The 21,577-nt window shown below is 41.2% G+C and overlaps 1 protein-coding gene across 1 annotated transcript in view; it reads left to right on the top strand.

Moving 5' to 3' along the window:
- Positions 1–6,000: 6,000 nt before the first annotated feature.
- Positions 6,001–21,577, top strand: part of LOC136631405 (paired box protein Pax-6-like) — a 35,150-nt gene continuing 19,573 nt past the window's right edge. The window contains exons 1-3 of the mRNA XM_066605686.1: positions 6,001–6,115; positions 11,196–11,201; positions 21,110–21,268. Coding sequence (XP_066461783.1) covers positions 6,001–6,115; positions 11,196–11,201; positions 21,110–21,268 — 280 coding nt within the window. The remainder of the gene's footprint in view (positions 6,116–11,195; positions 11,202–21,109; positions 21,269–21,577) is intronic.

Here is a 21,577-nt window from a genome sequence, read left to right as displayed (position 1 = left end):
GCGGGGAGATACTCGGCCAAGGCACTACTCGCTCGATTAATACTCGAGTATACTTGCTCATCTCTAGTAGGCAGAAGTTATTACAATTAGGACTTGTTTTGCCTGTGATTTTATCACATGCTGGTTGGACTATGTAGTATATGCACTTTTTTTGCTCTCGTGGCGTTTACTACATAGGGAGAAAAATCCGCCCGCTGTATAAGGCTACACATATGCTCCTTGGATACAGGTGAGGTCTACCCGGAAGGAAGGAAACATCTTTGGAGTGTCATAATAGAGTGATATCCTTTGCAGGAATTGGGCAGGTGGTAAAGTATCTCCCCTCTACTGATACACACACTTTTCTCAGGCAAAAGGAGACACATTAGATCACCAGGACCAATGCTTTGGGCCCTCTAGGGTTACATTAATGTAATGATCTCAGTACATTTTTGTAATATTTTGTAACTTTGTGTTTACTGCTATGTGGTATGTATTAAGGTCTATGCTTTTGTGTTGTTTTGCCTTAATTGTTGTCTTGTATTTTTCAATTGTCAAATAGGGAAATGTCTCCATGTCTTGATTATCTTAGAAATAAGGTGTATTGGGGGGTGAGGTGGGGGAAGATACTCTTATGGACCAGGAAGAAGCATATGTAGTGTGAAACGCATGATATCCATGCTTGCATTACGTATCCATCACACTGTCCATTTTTAAACTGACAGAATAGAGTGTTTTTACAGATTGGCGAGTGCCACATGGCTTCTATCTTTCTGATGTCAGGCTTGGATTACATTATTTACAGCTGCTGGACTTCCCTGAATGGACCTTGCTGGAAATTTTGAATGGTTTTCTGAGAGTGTCGGTGATCTCTCAATGCTCAAACTGTTGGCTTTTAAAAGATTCAATTTATGTATTGAGGAATGGTGATCCAATCATCAATATAGGAAAGGATTCTCTACTGTAAGTGAAGTTAAGCTTACAAATACTTGGCGAAAAGTAGGTATCCATCTGATGACAATTGGTACTGAGAGTTATAGTTACAAAGTGGCTCCAGAAGGGACCTTATTGAAACTGTCTACAATTTCCCGGGAAACACCTGTAGACAATTCTGATAGTTTACTACAATGTATCAGTATACATAAAATACAGTCTATCATCCTAGAGAGGATTGCTTACACTGGATAGACTTGTAGCAAACGCTTAGCTTTGAGAAGTTTGGGGTACGGTTTTTTAGCCTCTGGACAGAAACAAGAATGTTCTCAATTACTGAAAGCAAGCAAAGATCTTAAAATTGTCGAGGACTTCAAACACCAAGTAAATTAGAAAGTTCTAGAACCTTTCATTGTATAGTAATTAAAGGGGTTTTCCAACTTTAAACTATTGATGACCTACCCACAGGTTTTTAAAGGCAATTTTTGATGCAGTCTTTTTAATACAAAGCCAGAAGTGGATCCAAGGAGACATTTAAGCCCTACCTTTATATTTTCTATTCCTTTTGAATCCACTTCTGGCCTTGGCTGAAAAAACTGCATGAACAACTGCCACAAAAACCTGTGTAAAATCACTCTGGGGCCAAAGGTACATGATTGTATGTGAGTTGTACCTGAGAAACTCAGGCACAGCTCGCATCAGACAACACATGATCACCCATGATCATCTATGTGCTTTCCGACCTACATGGACACTGCACATTGTATGGCCTATCCTTGTCCGTGAAAACTGATGAGAACAGGACATTCCACAATGTTTTTGGTCTGGTGAAAAACTGTGTGCGAATAGCCTCATAGGCTACAATGGGGCTGTGTGCTGTCCATGGAATACACAGACAGTACAAGGGCAGAAAATACAGCTATGTGCCTTTGGCTCGGGTCTTTCACACACAGGTTTTTTGTGATAGTTTTTCATGTAATTTTTTGAGCCAAAGCCAGAAGTGGATCCAGCAGGAAGGAGTATAAGTGTTTCCTTTATATTTCCTATTCCTTTTGGATCCAACTTTTGCTCCAAAAATGCTGTATATTTTGCCAGTTTTTTTCCTCTCGTGTCTTTTGCCACTTTTTCACCAAAAAACGCTACCTGTAGTTCAATAGGGATTTATGAAACACTCTACAAATAAAGCTTACTCACATTTTGGGTCCATGGTGTCTTTTTTTAATGTAGCAAGCTCTAGGCATGGGTTTTTCAGGCGCTTTTCCATAAACTTATCTATAGGAAAAAGAGGCTTGAAAAAAAAATGCACAACTGAAAAAAGGACAAAAAAATTATAAAAACTGCACGAATTGTACTTAAAAAAAAAATCTCACAAAAAAAATCAGTGTCAGCTGTGTGAAGGAAGCCTAAAGTAGTATTCAAATCTCATAAATTGATGGCATATCACAAGGATATTCCATCACTTTATGATTGGTGAGGGTGTGACCTCTGAAACTCCCACGATCCTGAAAATGAAGAGTTTGCAGCCATGATTCAGTACTGTGGCCCCTTCACATTCTTCCCTTGCACCCTGGTCACCCACTGTGTGTAGGGGCATTGCAGTGCAGCTCCATTCATGTGAATGGGGCCAGTGGCAGTCCCCTGAATATCTGGGGCTTGGAGCGGCACTGTTTAGGAAAGAACTGAATCAGCACCGCAGAAGTAGTGCAGTCCCAGAGATCAGACCCCATGGACTATAAAGTGATAGCATATAGGATGGCTTTATGAGATGGGAGTACCCATTTAATCAATTCTATTCATGAATCAGAAGTCTCAAGATCAATTGTTTTGTGGACGCCAACAAAAAACCCCCAAATGCTTGTAGTTTCGCAACAATCTATAGTAGTGGTCTCCAACCTGTGGCTCTTCAGCTATGGTGAAGCCACAACTCCTAACATCGGCATGCTGAGTATTGTACTATAACATTAGCTGGACAGCCACAGTCGTCGGCCATTACCACTGGGGACTTCATGAAACAACCCTTTAATTCTATAATATTTGACAAATACCTCAGGATTCAACGCATACTTACTGTAAAGCAGGATATGCCGTGGGTTATATTTTTTCAGCTGTTCGAGCAGAAGTGTATATTTTATAGGATTTAGGAGACTTGATGTTATAAATAAATTTATCTGTCACAGGAGACTTAGAAAGATTTGTCACTCCTGTGTTTCCTTAGATTTCCATTCCTGTTACAGGAAAAGCAAGCTTTCCGTCCTCCGAGAACACAGGGACCAATTACTGAATTACATTTATACAGATCTCATTTTTGAATGATAATTGAATAAACAAGGGATTCATTCCTATGTCCGCCCAGTGGAAATAGTTCAAACTCTACAAAAATTGTTGTTTCGAAATTGGGTAATTTCCTATAGGTCTGTGCTCAGTGTCTCCACTCTTCACATTCATTACTGAAGCAGTGCCCCTCTCATGTCACATTCAGATGACAAGCTAGTATAGGACTTATCTTTTTTTTCTTTTAGAAAACCCATTTTCATTTATCTTTTTAGGGGATTCTAAGTTAATAGAGAAGAGCCCCCTGCTCAAGATCCTCATCTATTGGTGACAGCAAAGAGCAACTGGAGGACCCAGTATGTCTGTGCATTTCATGGACATCCCATTGAATGTAATTGGGCAGTGCATAATGCTTCAGTGGTGTCAATGTTGGGAAGTTGAACACTTAGGACACCTTCAGATACAGCATCAATGCTGCAAAAGTTTTTGCTGAAATCTGCCTGTGGGTTGTGTTTAGATTTGCAGCTCAGCTCCAATGAAGTGAACAGGGCTGAGCTGCAATACCACATGTAACCTGTGGACAGGTGTGGCACTCTTTGTAGAAAAAGCAAGCCAATTTTTTCTTATCTTGGGCAACCCCTTTAATGTTTCTGGTGCAGCAATTTTTTGTTACCAAATTGAGGATGGATTAAAACAAAAGGAGATGCGTAAGGCCATTGCATATTTTTAAGCCAAAACTATACCAATAGAAAGGAAAAGTATTAAGAAAAGTAAGGATGTAGATACCATGTGGGCTTCTTATGTAAATTTGACAGGCAACTGCAATACCCTTTTAACAGACACTCACAAGACCCCCCATAAGGACAACTTTGGTGTTTACATATAAGCCAAGTGTCCTCCCCCCAACAGCTCGCCCCTTGGACATCACTGAATGACATAAAATGTTTAAAGGGGTTCTCAGGAAATTTGTTAACAAGGTAGAAAATAAAGTGCTTATACATATGTCCATGGATGAGGTATATGTATATAGAGGTCTGGGGAGGGATACACTTGGATAGTTATATGGTATATGATACATATGGATGATATATGAATGTTTATAAACCGCACATTCCACATACCTGCCGCCTCTATGATCTATACTAGGAGGCTGAATATACAATAGCACATCAAGTTTCATAAAATTAATAAGATTACTGAAAGCTCTAATTCTAATTAACATCATAAACCTATCTCTTCAAGCTTATGACATCTAGGAAACAGTGTAGCAGTGACCCCCTTGGAAGAAATGTCCACCTGGAAAGTCCGGTCCTGTAAATCAAACCTTAAATGGGTTTTCTGAGTTATAACATTTTTTTTTTAATGCAGTACAGGAAATGGTTAAAAATAACCAACTAAGTTATAGGCACTGCTCTGACCCCTAGCGCCAACATCCGCAACCTCACAGCGATCTTTGTTTCCAAACTGCTGCAGTGATGTGTCTGAATACACGTGTGACTGTTGTCACCAATCCGTGGTCTCAGCAGTCTTGAACTATATAGCGCAGAGGCTGGTGATTGGCTGCAGAAGTCATGTGTGTATATGGAATGTCACCACTGCAGCCAAGTATAAGCAAAGACCAATGGTGGGCATGGAAGCAGCAGCGATCGACTGGTGGGGGATTGGAGAGGTGAATCTAACTTAGTTTGCTGTTTTTAACTATTTGTTGCCCTCTGTAATTTTTTTAAATAACATAGAAAAACCTCTTTAAGGCCTGCTGCACACGGGGGGACATTCTGCGGTGAGACTTCCAGCAGAATTAGATAATGCAATCCTATGCAGACAGACGCGATTTCACGCGGTAAACAAATCGCGGCATGTCCTATTTCAGCCTCGCAGAGGCCCGCACAGAGACGGCGGACGCGCTGACCCTGCTCTGCGCATGTGCAGGCTGGGCAGCAGCCGGCACATAGCAGAGCGGAGGAGACGGTGGAGCAGGTGAGCCATGGGGGTCACAGCAGGGGCATGGCTCACATCCCGCTGCGAGAATTCTCGTAGTGGGATCCGACCTGGCCGTCTGCATGAGGCCCAAATGAGTTGTCCAATTTAGAAAACTGTTTTCATACACCCTATTAGGAAATATTACGGAAGGGTTCTCTGTGCAGGATCCTCATCTCTTGGCCAGAGCCTCTCTCATTCTGGAGGACCCATCCTGTTTTGCATTATACAGACAACCCATTGAATTGAATTGCAGCTGTGAACTGCTTAAAGGGGTATTCTCATTTCAGACATTTATGGCACACCCGTGCCTATATCAAGAATGGAGTCTCATAATCCCTATCCTACATGCAAAGGAGGCCACCACTTCCAAGCTGAGAATGAATAAATAGCTGGCCATGCATGGGTGTGCTTCTCATCATTCACTTTTACAGGAGTTATGGAGTCTGTAACTCCAATCTAACAGAAAGGAGAGAACAACACATGCATTGCCACTTGTATATTTTCTCTCTGCTTGGATGCATTGGCCCAATTCAGTGATTCCCAACCAGGGTGCCCTTGTACCATGGTGTACTATAAGAAGTTCCTAGGGGGCTGCAGGAAGGAGAGAGAGCAAGAGAGAGAGAGAGACAAAACAAGAGAGAACAAGAACAACCTCTTAAAAGAATCAGTCGCTTTTTCTATATTGAAATTGAAAACAGCTGTATATTTTATGCCAACACAAGAGAACTGAGACTGAACAACATGCTCCATTTTATTGTCTTTCAGATTAAGGCAAAAGACCCCAGAACATGATGCACTGCTGACCTACCATAACCTACAAGTACTGGTGGTTGGCCCATGGGGGCTGATGGCACTGATCAGAAGATCAAAATGCTGAACATACAGAACGCAGCTTGGGGCAGTCGTCAGGACTGGTATCAGGACAATCTAGTGACCAGCCAACCCAATCCAGGTATTATTACTTCTCCTTAAGAAGAGAACTACATTGGCTCTCATCCTTTATACCAGTGGTCTCCAACAAGTGGCTCATGACTCGCTACAGTTTGACTGGCCATAGGGGCCCTGAGATATGACCATATGCTCACTTGTTAGAATACGCCATGCACATATATTACAGACATATTCTACCTGCAAAACAGAGCCATCGTGGGTGATGTAATGCCAGTGTGTCCATGTTCCAACTAAAAAATGTATATGCCTGTTGAAAAATCATAATTTTATCATTCTTCGTTTAATATGTTAACATTATTGACTTGAATGTGGCTCCTGACCATTACTTGAAAATTGAATGTAACTCACAAGGTTCAAAAGGTTTATACTAACTATGGAAACATTTTTTATGAAAAACCTTCGCACCTCCACAGAATTTTTTTAGGTGTTTTCTATCTTTATAAAACATTACTGTAGTAATATTATTTGGTTGAGATGTCTATTTCCATATGGTATATCACATATCTGCTGAACTTAATCCATAATAATTGTGTCTAGAAGCCATTTGTGTATAGTAACTAGAGATGAGCGAGCATACTCGTCCGAGCTTGATGCTCGTTCGAGTATTAGGGTGCTCGAGATGCTCGTTACTCGAGACGAGCACCACGCGGTACTCGTCTCGATTAAACGAGCACTGACCATTGAATTCAATGGAGCTGGCAATACAGCCGACTCCATTGAAAGCAATGGGCTGCCGGCGAGCGCGGGATGAATTTTCGGGAAGAGCTTAAAAATATAAGCCCTTACCTGTCATTCAGCTGAGAGCTGCCACTGATTGGTCCCTGCACTGAGCCAATCAGAGGCAGCACTCACTCACCCATTCATGAATTCATGAATGTGTGAGTGAGAGCTGCCTCTGATTGGTGAGGCTGTGACCAATCAGAGGCAGCTCATTCAGCAGGCGGGGATTTTAAATCCCCACCTGCTGAATACTACAGAAAGCAGTTCAGGAGAACTGCCGGCCAGACGCGGCTGAACTCTGCCTGCAGCAGAAAGGTGAGCATGCATTTTTTTTTTTTACACATTTTAAGATGATTTTCAGGTAAGGGCTTCTATATATTTAAGCCCTTCCCGAAAATTCATCCCGCGCTCACCGGCAGCCCATTGCTTTCAATGGAGCCGGCTGTATTGCCGGCTCCATTGAATTCAATGGGCTAACATCGTTCTTCTCTGCCACAGCTGTTACAGCTGTGGCAGAGGAGAACAATCTTTATGCTGACAGTGGGGGGGGGGGGGGGGGGGGTCTTAGTCTTGCCACTATTGTGGCTTAATAGTGAGACCTTGGAGCCCAAAATGCAGCCCTGCATGTTGCTCCTCGCCTGCCCTATCCATTTCTGTGTTTTTTACATGACTTTGGTGATTTGCTAAGATTTTCACAAATGAAAACCTTAGCGGAGCACCAGTCATATACAAAAATGCTCGAGTCGCCCATTGACTTCAATGGGGTTTGTTACTCGAAACGAACTCTTGAGCATCACTGAAAGTTTGACTCGGGTAACGAACACCCGAGCATTTTGGTGCTCGCTCATCTCTAATAAGTAACCCATCCCAAATCTTCCTGGCCTTAGTTACCCCAACGTTCTACGCTTCCATTTCTATGCAGGTTCCAGCTCAGGGTATTCTTTGACTGGCCAGTTCATGTAAGCCCCTTAGTACATGACTTGATTATATACTATGCTCCTTATTTATTTGTTCTTTTGTTTTATATATCTTCTTGTCATATGAAATATCCATACAGTTTATGCTGTTATTTTACTTTTGTTAAATCTTAAAAGCCTTTGCAATCCAATTTTGGATTCAGGGTTTTCTATGGGTTTTTTTCTTTCTGCCATTTTACAATGGCACTATCTGCTGGCTAGAGCCAGTACTGCAGTATGTGACATGTCGGAGAGGCCCCCAACAACACAGCGGCCAGTAATATACAGTAAGAATACCCTGCCGGACGTTTTCTGACATTGAAGCTGTACAGGCTTCAATCAGAATGTAGGAAGACGTCATACAGTGAATTGGAAAGGGTAATACTACTGATTATACCCAGAACAATAAAGAAATATTTCAGTAAAAGTTGCAGAAAGCCAAACATTAAATGTTGCCAAGTTAGTTTTAACTCATGGGTACTATGGAGTAATTGATTCAACATAGTTCCCAGATGATACAGTATCGGCACTATCATGTTGCTTTATACAGTATAAGAGTTTACAGGTTCTATTTTGTATTTTGGGGTTATGTATATATTTCAGTGCTGAGTCAGTAAAGGTAATGCCGATAGTTTGGTGATATCTATGTCTTGCGGTGCTGTGCTGTGGTCGAGGCAGGAAGCTCATAGACTTGTGAGCTGTCTGCAGATGTGCACATTTTGCTGTTGCATGGAGCTTGAACTAGTTGTCTATCTAAGAACTTGTATTTTTTACATTACTGCTTTAGGTTTTCTTTCATCTTAGAATGATTAGTTTCACGTAGACAAAAACACTCGAATATTCCCTGTTCTGCAAAAAAAAAAAAAAACGAGCAGATGAAGCTTGTGGTGAGGTGAGTGATAGCGTTCAGAAAAACAAGCTGAGATGTTTTCTACAAGTTATATCAGAGGTGATTTATCATCAATTACATACAGTGAGTTTTAAAGGACCAGTGCACTTAAAATAAAAGCTTGTTTATATGAAAGCTAGGGATGGATTACATACAGTGATTATTGTGATCTGACTGATATTCATAATATCTCAGGATAGGTCATCAATAGCTGATCGGCAGGGATCCTCCGCTCAGGATCCTCTCTGATCAGCTGTTTGCCGGGCTGCTGTCACAGTGTATGGAGCGGGAAGCACAGAGCTCCATACATTGTGCAGTGGCACGGCTTGGTATTGCAGGCAGGAGTGTGGGATACTGTGGACAGCACCAAGTAGGTGTAAGGTGACTGATAGGCCATTTTGGTATGAAAAAAATATGGTATGCAAATTTTCGTTAACCAACCAGAACCGTACTCTGCACTGATGAGGGGCAAAAAGCCTAAAACAACTGTCTGTACATGGGTATCTATTCCTTATGGAGAAGATTCTCATTTGGCTTATATCCTTGGTCATGTTGCAAGGCCTGTCAGGTCAGACATTGACTTATGGTGTATTCACATGGGCGAGCGCAATTTCAGTTTGAGAAACGTGGACTGATATAGCATTTGTAAACCTGCGATTTGCCCTGCATCGCTGCACATGCAATTTTTACACAAATGAAAATTGCATGTTATTTCAATAGGAAAAATACAAAATTTGCATCTGCATGCAGAGTATGATGTGATTTTTTTTTTCTCTCATAGGAAATAATGTCCAAAGTCACCCAAAAATTAGAAAAATAGTAGCATGTCTTATTTCACAGCATCGCTACAAGAGAAGAATACACCCATTACAAATAATGGTTCCATTTGTATGTGAGTTTTGTGTGTCTCACAACACACAAAACTCGTGTAACAATATCAACCATGTGAATAAGGCTTCATAGGGAAGCTACTTTCTAATAGGTGGTGCTGCAGACACATTGTAGCATCTCCCATTTGCATACCTAACTTATAAGTGCTAGATATGAGCTCTTTTGGTAGAGGGCCTTGCATTGCAAAGGCTTTAAAGAGACTCCGTCACCATCTTTTTGCACCTCTATCTAAGGACATCGGAAGGTAGTGACAGTCACACTGATAATAGTGATATATCTGCTGTGTGGATCTGTGAAGAAGTTTTTAAGTTGATTTTTTTTTACAGTTTTTGCCTTGCAGGTTAAATAGTGCATTCAATTTATTGTACAGGTTTTTACGGATATGATGATACCACTATGTTTGTGTTTTTTTTTAACTTTTAATTTTTTTGATGCAAAGAGGAGAGTGCGCAAAAAAGGGGTTTTGGTTAGTACTTTTTCATATTTTTTTTACTATTTTTATTTTTTTTACATTTCTAATGTACCTGTCGAACCAAAATAGCTATGGTCGCTATGATAATACATTTCAGTACTTCTGCATTATCTCTTAAAATAGTGATCACAGACCATGGCAGGCCTGGACACTGTAGTCTGGCAATTCAGTTACCATGGCAACTTATCGGCCCTCCGAGATTACATAGCAGAGGCCCGGTGACGTCACAGATTGAGTGCACTCTCTCTGTGAACTCTTTACATGCCGTCATCTACATTGATCGCGGCATATAGAGAATTAACAGGGGGGATCGGTGTTCGCACAGATATTGTGTGGGTGAAGGAGGGGGAACATAAATCTTGGGGCTTGTGCCCCTGATCTCTTAAGATTCGAGCAACACCCCTGGCTGCTAGTGCGTTTCACATGTTTTTTCAATGTGTATTTGAAGTAAAATCTGCACCTTTTTTTGTGCACGTGAACTTGAAATCCACGTGCGGAACACACAGAAGTGATGTCCATTCTTCAACATGGATTCTGCATCGGAAAACTGTACATGGATTTTTCCTATTGACTGTGCTAAATCTGCATGTGGATTTGCAGCTCTAACAAAAATACCTCCCTAGAAACACTTTGGGTATCCTGTGCACCCCAAAAGCTCATACAGCCCCCCCATGCACTTTTCAATGGCTCTTCACCCCTGAAGTTCCCCCTGTACCTCCAGACCTGCTCTCCACTGGCTACTCCTTTCTAGGCCCGCCTCTGCCAGAGTCATGTGACTGGGGAATGTTAGTTGACCTGCTGATGTCAGGCCTCCTTTAGCCTACTTCACCCTGGCCTCTCCCCAGCAGAGACTTTGCCTGAAGCAGCCTGGAAGAGTGAAAGAGGCGAGTATAGTACTTTTTAAGTTTTCTGACAGCTGACCAGGGGGCAGTGTAGGAAACAGAGTCACAAGGGGAGGGGACTGGGTGAGGGGGCCCTAAACACAGAATTCAGTGATATGCAAATCTCATATAACCACATTTTATTCACAACAGAACACATCAGAAGTTGAAAGTGAGACATTTTCCAATTTTATTAAAAAAAAAAAAAAAAATCATTTAAAGATCGATGGCAGTGGCACATCTCAAAAAAGGGTGTAACAAGGAGGGAAAAGTAATTGGTACTAATGAAAACAGCTGGAGGGTCAGTTTTACACATAACTGTATAAAAAGAGTATGTTAGAGAGGCAGAGTCTTGCAGAGGCAAAGATGGTCAGAGGTTTACCAATGTGTGAAAAAAGTTTACGAAGACTATGAATATCCCACCATCTACAGGACAAAATCTCATCCAAAGATTCAGAAAATCTGAAGAAATTCATGCGTGCGAGGGACAAGGCCGACAGTCAATACTGGATGCTTCAGATCTAGGGGCCCTTAAGCATTACTGCATTAAGAACAAGCATAATTCTGTAAAGCAGATCCCTACATGGGCTCAGGAATACTTCCAGAAATCATTGTCTGTGAACACAGCTCGCTGTGCAATCCACAAATGCAAGTTAAAGCTGTATCATGCAAAGAGGAAGCCATATATCAACACAATCCAGAAATGCCTGCATCTTTTCCAGGCCAAAGCTCATTTAAGATGGACTGAGGCAAAATGGAAAACTGTTCTGTGGTCAAATAAATCAAAATTTGAAATTTCTTTTGGAAACCTCCGACGTCATGTCTTGCAGACTCAAGAGGAGAAGAACCATCCAGCTTGCACATAGTACAAAAGCTGGCATCTCTGCTGGTATGCGGTTGCATTAGTACCTATGACATGGGCAGTTTACACATCTTGAAAGGCACCATCTTTTAGGGAAGACTTTGCATATTTTAGCATCACAATGCTAAACCACATACTGCATTCATCACAACAGCATGGCTTCCCAGAAGTAGAGTTCAGGGGCTGAACTGGTTGCCTGCAGTCCAGAACTCTGACCTATAGAACACATGGCAAAGAAGACCCAGCAAAAGAGGAGCAAGAATCCTACCTCAGACAAGAATGGGGCAACATTCCGCTCCCAAAACACCAACAATTGGTCTCCTCACTTTCCAGACTGTTGTGAAAAGAAGAAGGGATGCTACACAATGGTAGACATGACCCTGGCCAAACGTTTGTGAGTTGTGTTGCTGCCATCAAATTCTAAATGTGTTCATTTTTTTTAATGAAATGGAAAAATATTCTCTCTCTCTCATTCTCTCTCTCTCTCTATATATATATAGGAAAACTCTCACTGACTTACTGGCTCGCCACTATTTCTCTAACTTCCCGATATTGTACACACATGAAATTTGGCACAACCATTCTTTATGTCCTAAATAGGAAAAGTAAAGGGGTCATTGCTCAAAAATTCAATGCTAACTGCAAAAGTATTGGCACCCCTATGTAATGTAACTTCCCGGTGTCATACACACATGAAATTTGGCACAACCATTCTTTATTTCCTAAATAGGAAAAATAAAGGGGTCACAACTTGATTATTCAATGCTAAGTGCAAAAGTATTAGCACCTCTATGTAATGTAACTTCCTGGTGTTGTACAAACATGAAATTTGGCACAACCATTCTTTATGAGGAAAGTGGGAGGGGTGGCACATTCTGCAGAGGGACATCCGTACATGCAGCCTGAGGAGAATCTAATGCTCCTCTATATGTATACATATTTTATTCCTCAGTTACTCTAAAGTAACCTTGACTTCATAAAATTTTCCATGCAAACAACACGTAAACACCTGTATCAAATTAACTCGGGCGACGCTGGGTATATCAGCTAGTTGTACATATAGATATACTGGCTATGTGGTATTATGAGCCTATATAGAGATATACTGGTCATGTGGCAATATGAGCCTACATAGATCTACACTAGCCATGTGGTGATATGAGCCCATACAGGAATATGGGCTAACTACCATATGTATTATTGTGAGACATTCTATATCTATCTAACTTATATGTGTATAAGTATATATAGATACACTGGCTATGTAGTAATGAGCCTATACAGAAATTTACTAGCCATATGGAAATGTAAGCCTATATATATATATATATATATATATATATATATATATATATACACACATATATATATATATATATATATATATATATATATACATATACTTTGTGTACAGATGTATCCTTTCTTATTTTGATTGGTGTGAGACTTTATGTCATTATAGTAGCACACCTATGCTCTATATGTAACCCATTTATCAACAGATGGGCCATGCAAGCAGTATAATGTGCTAAACAAAGATTCAGTACTTTATACAAACAGATGTATTGTGCCGAACATTTGTTTGTTGCTGTATTTATTTGTATAGATCTACTGGCTATGTGGTAATATGAGCCTATGCAGAGATATACTGAGTATCCATCATTTTCCCGATGTGAAACCGCACAATTTAGTTATATGGATCCTTTAAAGTATCAGATTCTTGTATACTTGTACATTTGTGTATAGTTTATTCTGGAGTTAATGAACAGAGGTTTATATTGACTTTGACAGTCGGGTGACTCCACCCAAGCGTGAATAGTTAAATCCCATCCAGGTCACTAGGGGTTCTGCAGCACTATGTGGTCAGCAGCCGTCACTGTTGATTGACTGGTTTTAACACCAGATATGACTGCAGCTTATAGCATCTTGTGTTGGTGAGTGACTTGCGCCCAAAGAAATTTGTGTCCGACATGACACTTGTGTTTCAGGCACTGAACGCCCTGCAGCCTGTGATAACTATAGTAACATACAACATCCAGCGGCTACCCGTGCCGGTGGGCTTGTGCTTTAGTTTAGTTTCTTTGATTCCAGCATGCTACCGCCGTGAGGGCTGGCTGCTTGCGGTTACACAACCTGTTTCGTTCAAGTAACATAGCTGGTATCATCCTGTTGGTATCTGATGTTGAGCCCAGGGGCTGTACGTTTTTTTGCCTCCGACAGCGAGATGTGACTTGCATCATGGATACTAAAGTATGTTAGTTATTCGCAGTGCTTTGTTGCATTTAAAATAAATCAACTGTATTCATCTGCTTCATGCTGGGTTAACTAGTAGAGTAGCTAGGAACTTACATTTTCTAGTCAACGGGCTAACAAGTTAAAGGGGTTTTCCAGTGAAATACTGGAAATATTTCCATCAATAGTTTATCGGCTAGGGTCCATCGTTTAGGACCCCGACCAATCAGCTGAGTGGGCACATGCTGTCAGCGCCGCAAATACACAGAGATCGGAGCAGAAGCAGCAGAAGTCTCTGCACCGACCTCTGTGTAGTGGCCGACGCTTGTAACTGAAGGCACAGTTCTGATTGATTTCAATGAGAATCGTGCCTGTAGTTACAAGCGCCGGGCAGTACATGGGAGGTCGGCACAGAGACTTCCTCCCCAAATACACAGAGGTCAGAGCAGAAACCTCGGCGCCGAGCTCCATATAGTGGCCGGCGCTTGTAATTGCAGGAACGGCTCCCATTAATTTCAATGAGAGCTGTGCCTGCAGTTACAAGTGCTAGCCACTATACAGAGGGCGTCAAAAGCTTCCGCTCTGAACAATCAGCACTTGCTCAGCTGATCGGTTGGGGTCCTGAGCAGTGGGCCCCAGCCGATCAACTATTGATGACCTATCCTGTTGATACATCATCAATAGTATTTCACTGGAAAACCCCTTTAAGGAGCCCCGTTAGGGACCTTTTATAGGAAGCAATATGTACTCCAAAATGTTGCTACCAAAAATGCAACTTCTCCTGTAAAAAACAAGGCCTCATATGGCTCCGTTGATGTTACAATTAAAGTTATAGATTTTGGAATGTGGAAACAGAAAAATGTAAAAAAAGTGGTTTCCTTAAAGGGCTTGCACCAACATTTAATGTTACTTGCAAATGCTGAAAGAAGGCACTATGTGGGAACCCATATTCTTCAGTTAAAACATTGTTTTGTCCTTCGCTATGGGGCCTGCCACTCCTATTCTATCTCTCACCACTGTCTTGTCTTTCCATGAAATGTTGGAGAGCATTTCACCAAAACTACCGGTAATTCTTTATGTATTCTTCCTTCTAAGCACATCTCTGTAGAGGTAATTTCCTTAGCCATTCTGGTCTAAATATTGATGCTTGGTCTCCTGCGGATATCTCTGTTCTAGACCAGATTTTTCTACAATTCGTCGGGCTAGTAAAACAATTTTGCCTATCAAAGGGCGTGTTTCATAAGTCTTTACAGATAAGACACTTCCTTGCTATACACAGCCTATTAACATTAAAGGGCAATCAAATGATGTTTGATATGTACACAAAAGGCATTTAGGATCTAAAACCAATTTATATCCTACCTTATGAGCACTCCAAGTTCCATAGGATATATTCGATGAGAGTGTGGAAGAGAGAACTAGGCCAAATGTTTAATGAGAAGGATAGTAGATAGTAGTACATAGATCACCTGTATTGAGGTTGTATTTAGCACATGAGCAATTAAATCAAATGTATTCAAACACCTCATCTTTGTACTGGAGGAAGTGTGGCGGCAAAGGTAATTTACAAAATATCCTATGGAATTGGCCAGTCATTGGACACTTTTGGGCCTCAGTGTTTGGGTTACTATCGTCCATCTTCCACCAGAATATTAAGAAAGTTCCGCAACTAGCTCTACTGAACATCGGGACACACATAATCCCTCCTAAGTTTAGGATACTAGCAATCAAAAGATTTGTAATATACTAAACAGTGATAACTCAACACTGGAAATGCCTTGTGTCTCCAAACCATATGTCTGAAAAATAATTACATATGGAAACTCTATGGTACAGAAGTTTCAGTATGTGTGGCAGGCAAGGGCATGACATGGCAAGTGCCGAGCTAGAGGCCTACCTGACCACCCAACTAGCTAACCCAATAAAAACACAAGACAGTCATACTTCGTTGGAAAGGTGAATGGCCATAGCTTTATTAAAACACTTATTCTTAAAAATACAATCTGAAAGACAAAACATTGTAAGTAAAAAAAATAAAACAATTACAAGTGACTGTATGTAATCCCAAAGCAATGTTCTCGACAGCATATCAATATTAGGAGAACCATAATCTCCAGTCATAAATGTAGTCATACATAGCTTAATGAAGGTACTAGCCACTAGCTCCGAACCTGACAAGCTACAGTGATGAAAACCAGGGATACTTAAGTAATGTGGGCAATAACCAAATCGAATCTGCCCCCTAGAGAAACCCAATGTAGCATTCTATCACACATGAAGTACATATAGCATTTGGGTTAATAATAACTGACATAATCAGCTGCTGTCAAGAACCAACCACAAGTCACAACCAAGAAAAACACCTCAATCCACTAGACTCTACCCAGAAAGGTAGGTAAAGTCCCCTAGTGCAAGCACATGACGGACTCCTAGGGTGACGTCACATTGTGACATTTTCCTGGCAGACTGTTCTTGTGGGGTGGTTTGCCATTGCCTTTTCCAGTGATCTTTTACCTCCCAACAAGCTGGGTACTCATTTTACCAACCTCGGAAGGATGGAAGGCTGGGTCAACCTTTAGCCAGCTACCTGAACCACGTGGGAATTGAAACCACAACCTTCAGGTCGTGAGTGAGAGCTTAGGACTGCATTTCTGCTGCCCTAACACTCTGCGCGACACGAGGCTCATAACAACAAAATAATAACATAGAAAAAGAACCACTTGTGTTCCTCCTCCCCAAATGCCACATAAATGACCATGTACAAAAATCATCTCTTCAATGCCCTCTTCTCTCTGAGCCATATACCTCCACAATTAGGTTCCAGAGTTATTCCATGCCAAATGCAAATAAGTAGGGAAGAGTCATCTGGCTGAGAAGAGTCATGCTGATTCATAAGCTGATGAGCTAACCACACACCCTGTCTTTTGGTAAACAGCTCAATTCCTCCCCACTTACCCGTTATATGTGAAATCCTATTTACCAAGAGAGGGTGTGTGGTTGCGATCATCTCAGCAGCACCTGAATTAGTATGAGTCTTCTTGGCCAGATGACTCTTCTCTGCTAGTTTGCATAAAGCACCTGAAAACTTTGAAACTTAATTGAGACGGTATATTACGAAAAGTAGAAGTGGAAAAGTAATTTTTCATTTACTGCTGGCAAGTGAGGGGTTAGATGATGAGGAGGTTCCCTCTAAAGTTGGAGGGCTGTATTGCGTGATGTACCCATAGACTATAATTGCTCAAAAGTTCATACTTTTGACTATCTTTGACCTCCCTTATGTTTGTCAACTTTTTTTGTGGGATAGAAAAGTGTATCATACCATGATTTTCTGTCTCACAGAAACGTATGCTTGACAAACATTTTTTATGGGAAATACGCAGCTTTACTGTTCCATAGCTTTGGCATATACATTTTGGTTCTCAAATGCATAAAAGGGGTTAAATTAAAAATTTCATTCAAAAGGAAGACTTTACAAACATGTATGTTTTTTAATGGAAAAATGAACTCAAACATATGGAAATATATAGCTATACATTTAACGTACATGTTTTGCTTGACATGTATGCTAAATGAACATTAAAAACGTGATGTAAGCAGACTCTAACATTAGCGGAGTTCGACCCAGTGCCCGGCTAGTGACCCCTGCATATTCGTCAGCGCTGCGGATATGCCGGCTGCTGGTCCGTCAAGCATGCGCAGTAGCCGCTGGCGTTAGACGATGTTGCGTATCCCACGATACTTCTACAGTGCTCACTGCGGAAGTTCCGCAGGACGGACAGCTTCCACTGACTTCAAGGGAAGCTGTCTGTGCGTAGCCCGCACAGAATCGCAGCATGCTGCGGTTTATTTACCGCAAGCGGAAAATCACAAGCGATACATAATTGTATAAGATTTCATTACACATTGAAAAGTCTTTATTTTTCTAAAATGGAGTGCTCATTTACGTTTGGCTCGGGCTGACATGGGTGGACCGGATTCCGCATGCAGGAGGCCCGCAGCGGATTCCGGCTGTAAGCCTGGTCGGCGACCTTGCTTAACTGAAATTACTGTAATGTGGATGGCTGTGGCGGCTCGGCATCAGTCATGCGCAGTACAGTTTATTTTGTTTTCCCCAAGATTTGTATTTCCCGTGCCACCGCTTAGCGTTGATGTGGGTACCCGCAGCCCAAACGCAATGTTAAATGCATTGCATATGGGCTATGCGTCGCACGGCCTCCATTGACTTCGATGGTGGCCGTCCGCGTGGAATCCGCAGCAAAAAAGGGCACGCTGCGATTTTTCCTCCCCTCGCAGAACATGCAATTCGTATCTGCAAGTGGGAGAAAAAAAGCAAAAGTACATGCCTTACAATGCCTGTGTTTTGTAGTGGATCCTCCGCACAGACACTGATCGCAGATTGCGGAATTACAATCTGCCTTTGTGAGCCTAAGAATCACACATACTGGTTTTGTAGCAGTTTTTAATACAGATTTTTAAGTGAATCAAGCAAGAAGTACAAGTCCTTGTTTTGCCATTTACACTGAATCCAATTTTGGCTTTGGCTCAAAAAACAACTTAAATGCCTGCTTGTGTGATTCCAGCCTTAAGGCATCTATCCAATCAGTTGCAGAACACTGATATGCAAGTCAGTCCCTACAGGGAATGGTTACCTGCTATTTTTTGTTCTCAATTCTTGCTCTGCTCTATTTGCACAGAGCTGTGATCTGTGACTGCAGTTTATCCACTGTGCCTACAGGGAGTCTGAAGTAGTCTAAGCCACACCCCCTATTTCATTATTGGCTCAAGCTGATGCTCCCTCCTTCCCTTGAAGCTCTGTCTCCTCTGATTGGCTGCTTCATAATCATTTTGCTCTTGCTGTGATAGAACCCAGCATTTCATGCACCGACTACATGTCTGTCATATGTTCACCAGAAGTCGGTGCATGAAATGCTGAGTTCTATCACAGCAAGAGCAAAATGATTATGAAGTAAAGACCAGTGAACCACTGATAAGTAAAATACAAAAACTGTATGAAATCATTGATTGGTAGTGACTTTGCCTTTAGCGTGGGTTTCATAAAGACACAGAGACCTAGGGTTTTTGAAGCAGCAGCTCTTTGTCTTTTACTTATCTTTTATGCTAATCATTTGTTGCCTTTTACCATTAGAATTAGTCTGAACTTCTCTTGTATTGCTGTCTGATCTTTTAGGATGATGGACCTTAGAGAGCAGCAGAGAAAGTGTGCAGAAAATACTCAAGGATTGGCAAGATAGCCCTGAGACGTTCATATTGGCCAAGCCTGCATGTTAACTGTAATAGAAAAAGTGGATAGATGGTCACCTAAGACTTCTAGGGACCAAAGGGGCCCTTTGTTCTATGGGGAACAAGGGGTCGGACAAATTGAATTTTTAAACATGTTCGGGCCTTATTTGTCCAGCTGGGCTGACCCATACATGTCATGGATTTACTCAATGTGTGTATCCGGCTTATAACAGGTCACAGACATAACAATTTTGATAACATTTTAATTTAAAACTTGTACAAATTGTCTTTGATTATATAGTAATTGCTTTAAGTATTATTTACAATTGTCATCTTTTTGGTCAGATCAATAATAAAGCTGCTCCCTCTATGTCCAGATTACACTTCTAGGTCAATAACAAACTGTATCAATCATCACTATTACTACAAAAGATTCTTCAATGGGTACCGGTACTTCTTTCCCAAAAAGTCTAATTTTCCTGAGCTTCTTTCTATTACAGGCAAGATGATGTGATAGTCAAAACCCACCATTATTTCTTTTTCTTAGATGATTTTTGTTTCCACTTCTGTACTCCATACACATAAAAGGAATTTACGAAAACCATTTACAACCATTTGTATTTAATATGCAACCCAATGATCTGGAATTGGGCAGGACTACTTTAGTCGTGAACGATTAGCAACAACAACTTTAACGATGAGGTGATATATCAAAATTCATCACAGAAGGGGAAATCAAGAATTAAAACCAATCACAGAAAAATGGCCGTTACTTACTGACTGAGGAGTGCATATAGATGCATCCTCCTCTCACCATTTGGTAGTCAGCTACCTGCATGGTGAGAGGAGGATGCATCTATATGCACTCCTCAGTCAGTAAGTAACGGACATTTTTCTGTGATTGGATATATCAAAATTGACTGATTTAAATCTGAGCTGAGGTTTTCAGAACACAGTGATCAGAGCACGGTTTCCATACTGTAGGTAGACCAAACCAAGACAGAAACGCATCATAACCAACTCAAGACAATTCAGTATAAAGTCTTTTAAGTATCAACAAACCATGGACAAAGTCACGAAGCCAGGAAGAAACTAAAATCATATCAAAGAAGTGACAAAAACAAATCATAGAACCTCTCTCGTTTAATAGTTGGTAGACATTTCTTATCCCAGCTAAAGTCATCAATGAGTACCTGAACTTTCACCTTGGGAGCTCTTCTGCACCATTGGGCATTTTTGGCTTTTCCCGACTCTATGGGGTCGTATTCAGCTGCTGGAAGGAGACAAAAATGGCCGACAGAGCAGAAGCACTCCAAAAGGTGAAAGTGCAGGTACTCTCTAACTGTTACAGATAAGTTGAATACTTTCTGTCGAAATTCACAAAGCTCGATGTAAAGGTAAGGAGACATGCCGTCTATATTCAGCTGACATAAATGTAAATACATACTAGCTCAAATTCTGATGTCTGAAGATCCTTTCAAGGAGCAGAAGTAACTAGTGGCAAGGCCAAGTAGCCTGCTGACACCCCTTGGCATTGGTGGCATATGGTTCCTGGTCTTGGTATACTTTGACTATCTACCTCTGTACTTGATAGAAGCCACAAAGGAAACACTGCTATGAATTTGTCCAATTGTTTCAACTTGGTTGTTGACTATTTAACTACTCCTTGACATTATCACAGACATTAGCTTCTGAACAAACTGTGTAATTCTCTTGAAAATTGATGATCTGCTTCCACAGTATTGTCCACTTTCCTCTCGTTCTTAAATGTCCATCACTAGTGTTTTCTGAGGTGACATTTGGCCAGCCACATATGTGACACTGCCTTTGTATATGTCTTGCATCCCACAGACAGTTGTCAGCAGCTGGACAGCAGTCTAGATTCGGAACATCAGACGGGCGCAGTAAATGATGACCTGGATGACTCCCAGATCCGGTTGCAACTGAAACGCAAACTCCAGCGCAATCGAACCTCTTTCACTCAGGAGCAGATTGAAGCATTAGAAAAAGGTTAGTAGAATTTAACTGGCTACAATTTCTGCTTACAAACAAAAAATGTTGGATATGGGATGGGAAAATAGTGAAACCATCAGTATCGTATATAGGAAGTGGGCGACTAGCAAACAAACTTCATGTTCCTATTAGGTTCTGCTTTGCACCAGCACAATCCCAACCACTTGGGAATTTTTTTCTCTTTACGCATCGGGTACCACTCAAAATCATATGACTATTTGATAGGGGCAAGAATTTGCCTTTAACAATAAGCCATAGAATTCATGTATTGTGAATTCTGTATGGTGGGTTACTAGACATTGAAGA

The sequence above is a fragment of the Eleutherodactylus coqui genome, chromosome 6 (genome assembly GCF_035609145.1).
Source record: "Eleutherodactylus coqui strain aEleCoq1 chromosome 6, aEleCoq1.hap1, whole genome shotgun sequence".
Classification (NCBI taxonomy): domain Eukaryota; kingdom Metazoa; phylum Chordata; class Amphibia; order Anura; family Eleutherodactylidae; genus Eleutherodactylus; species Eleutherodactylus coqui.
This window is presented reverse-complemented; position numbering and strand designations above follow the sequence as displayed.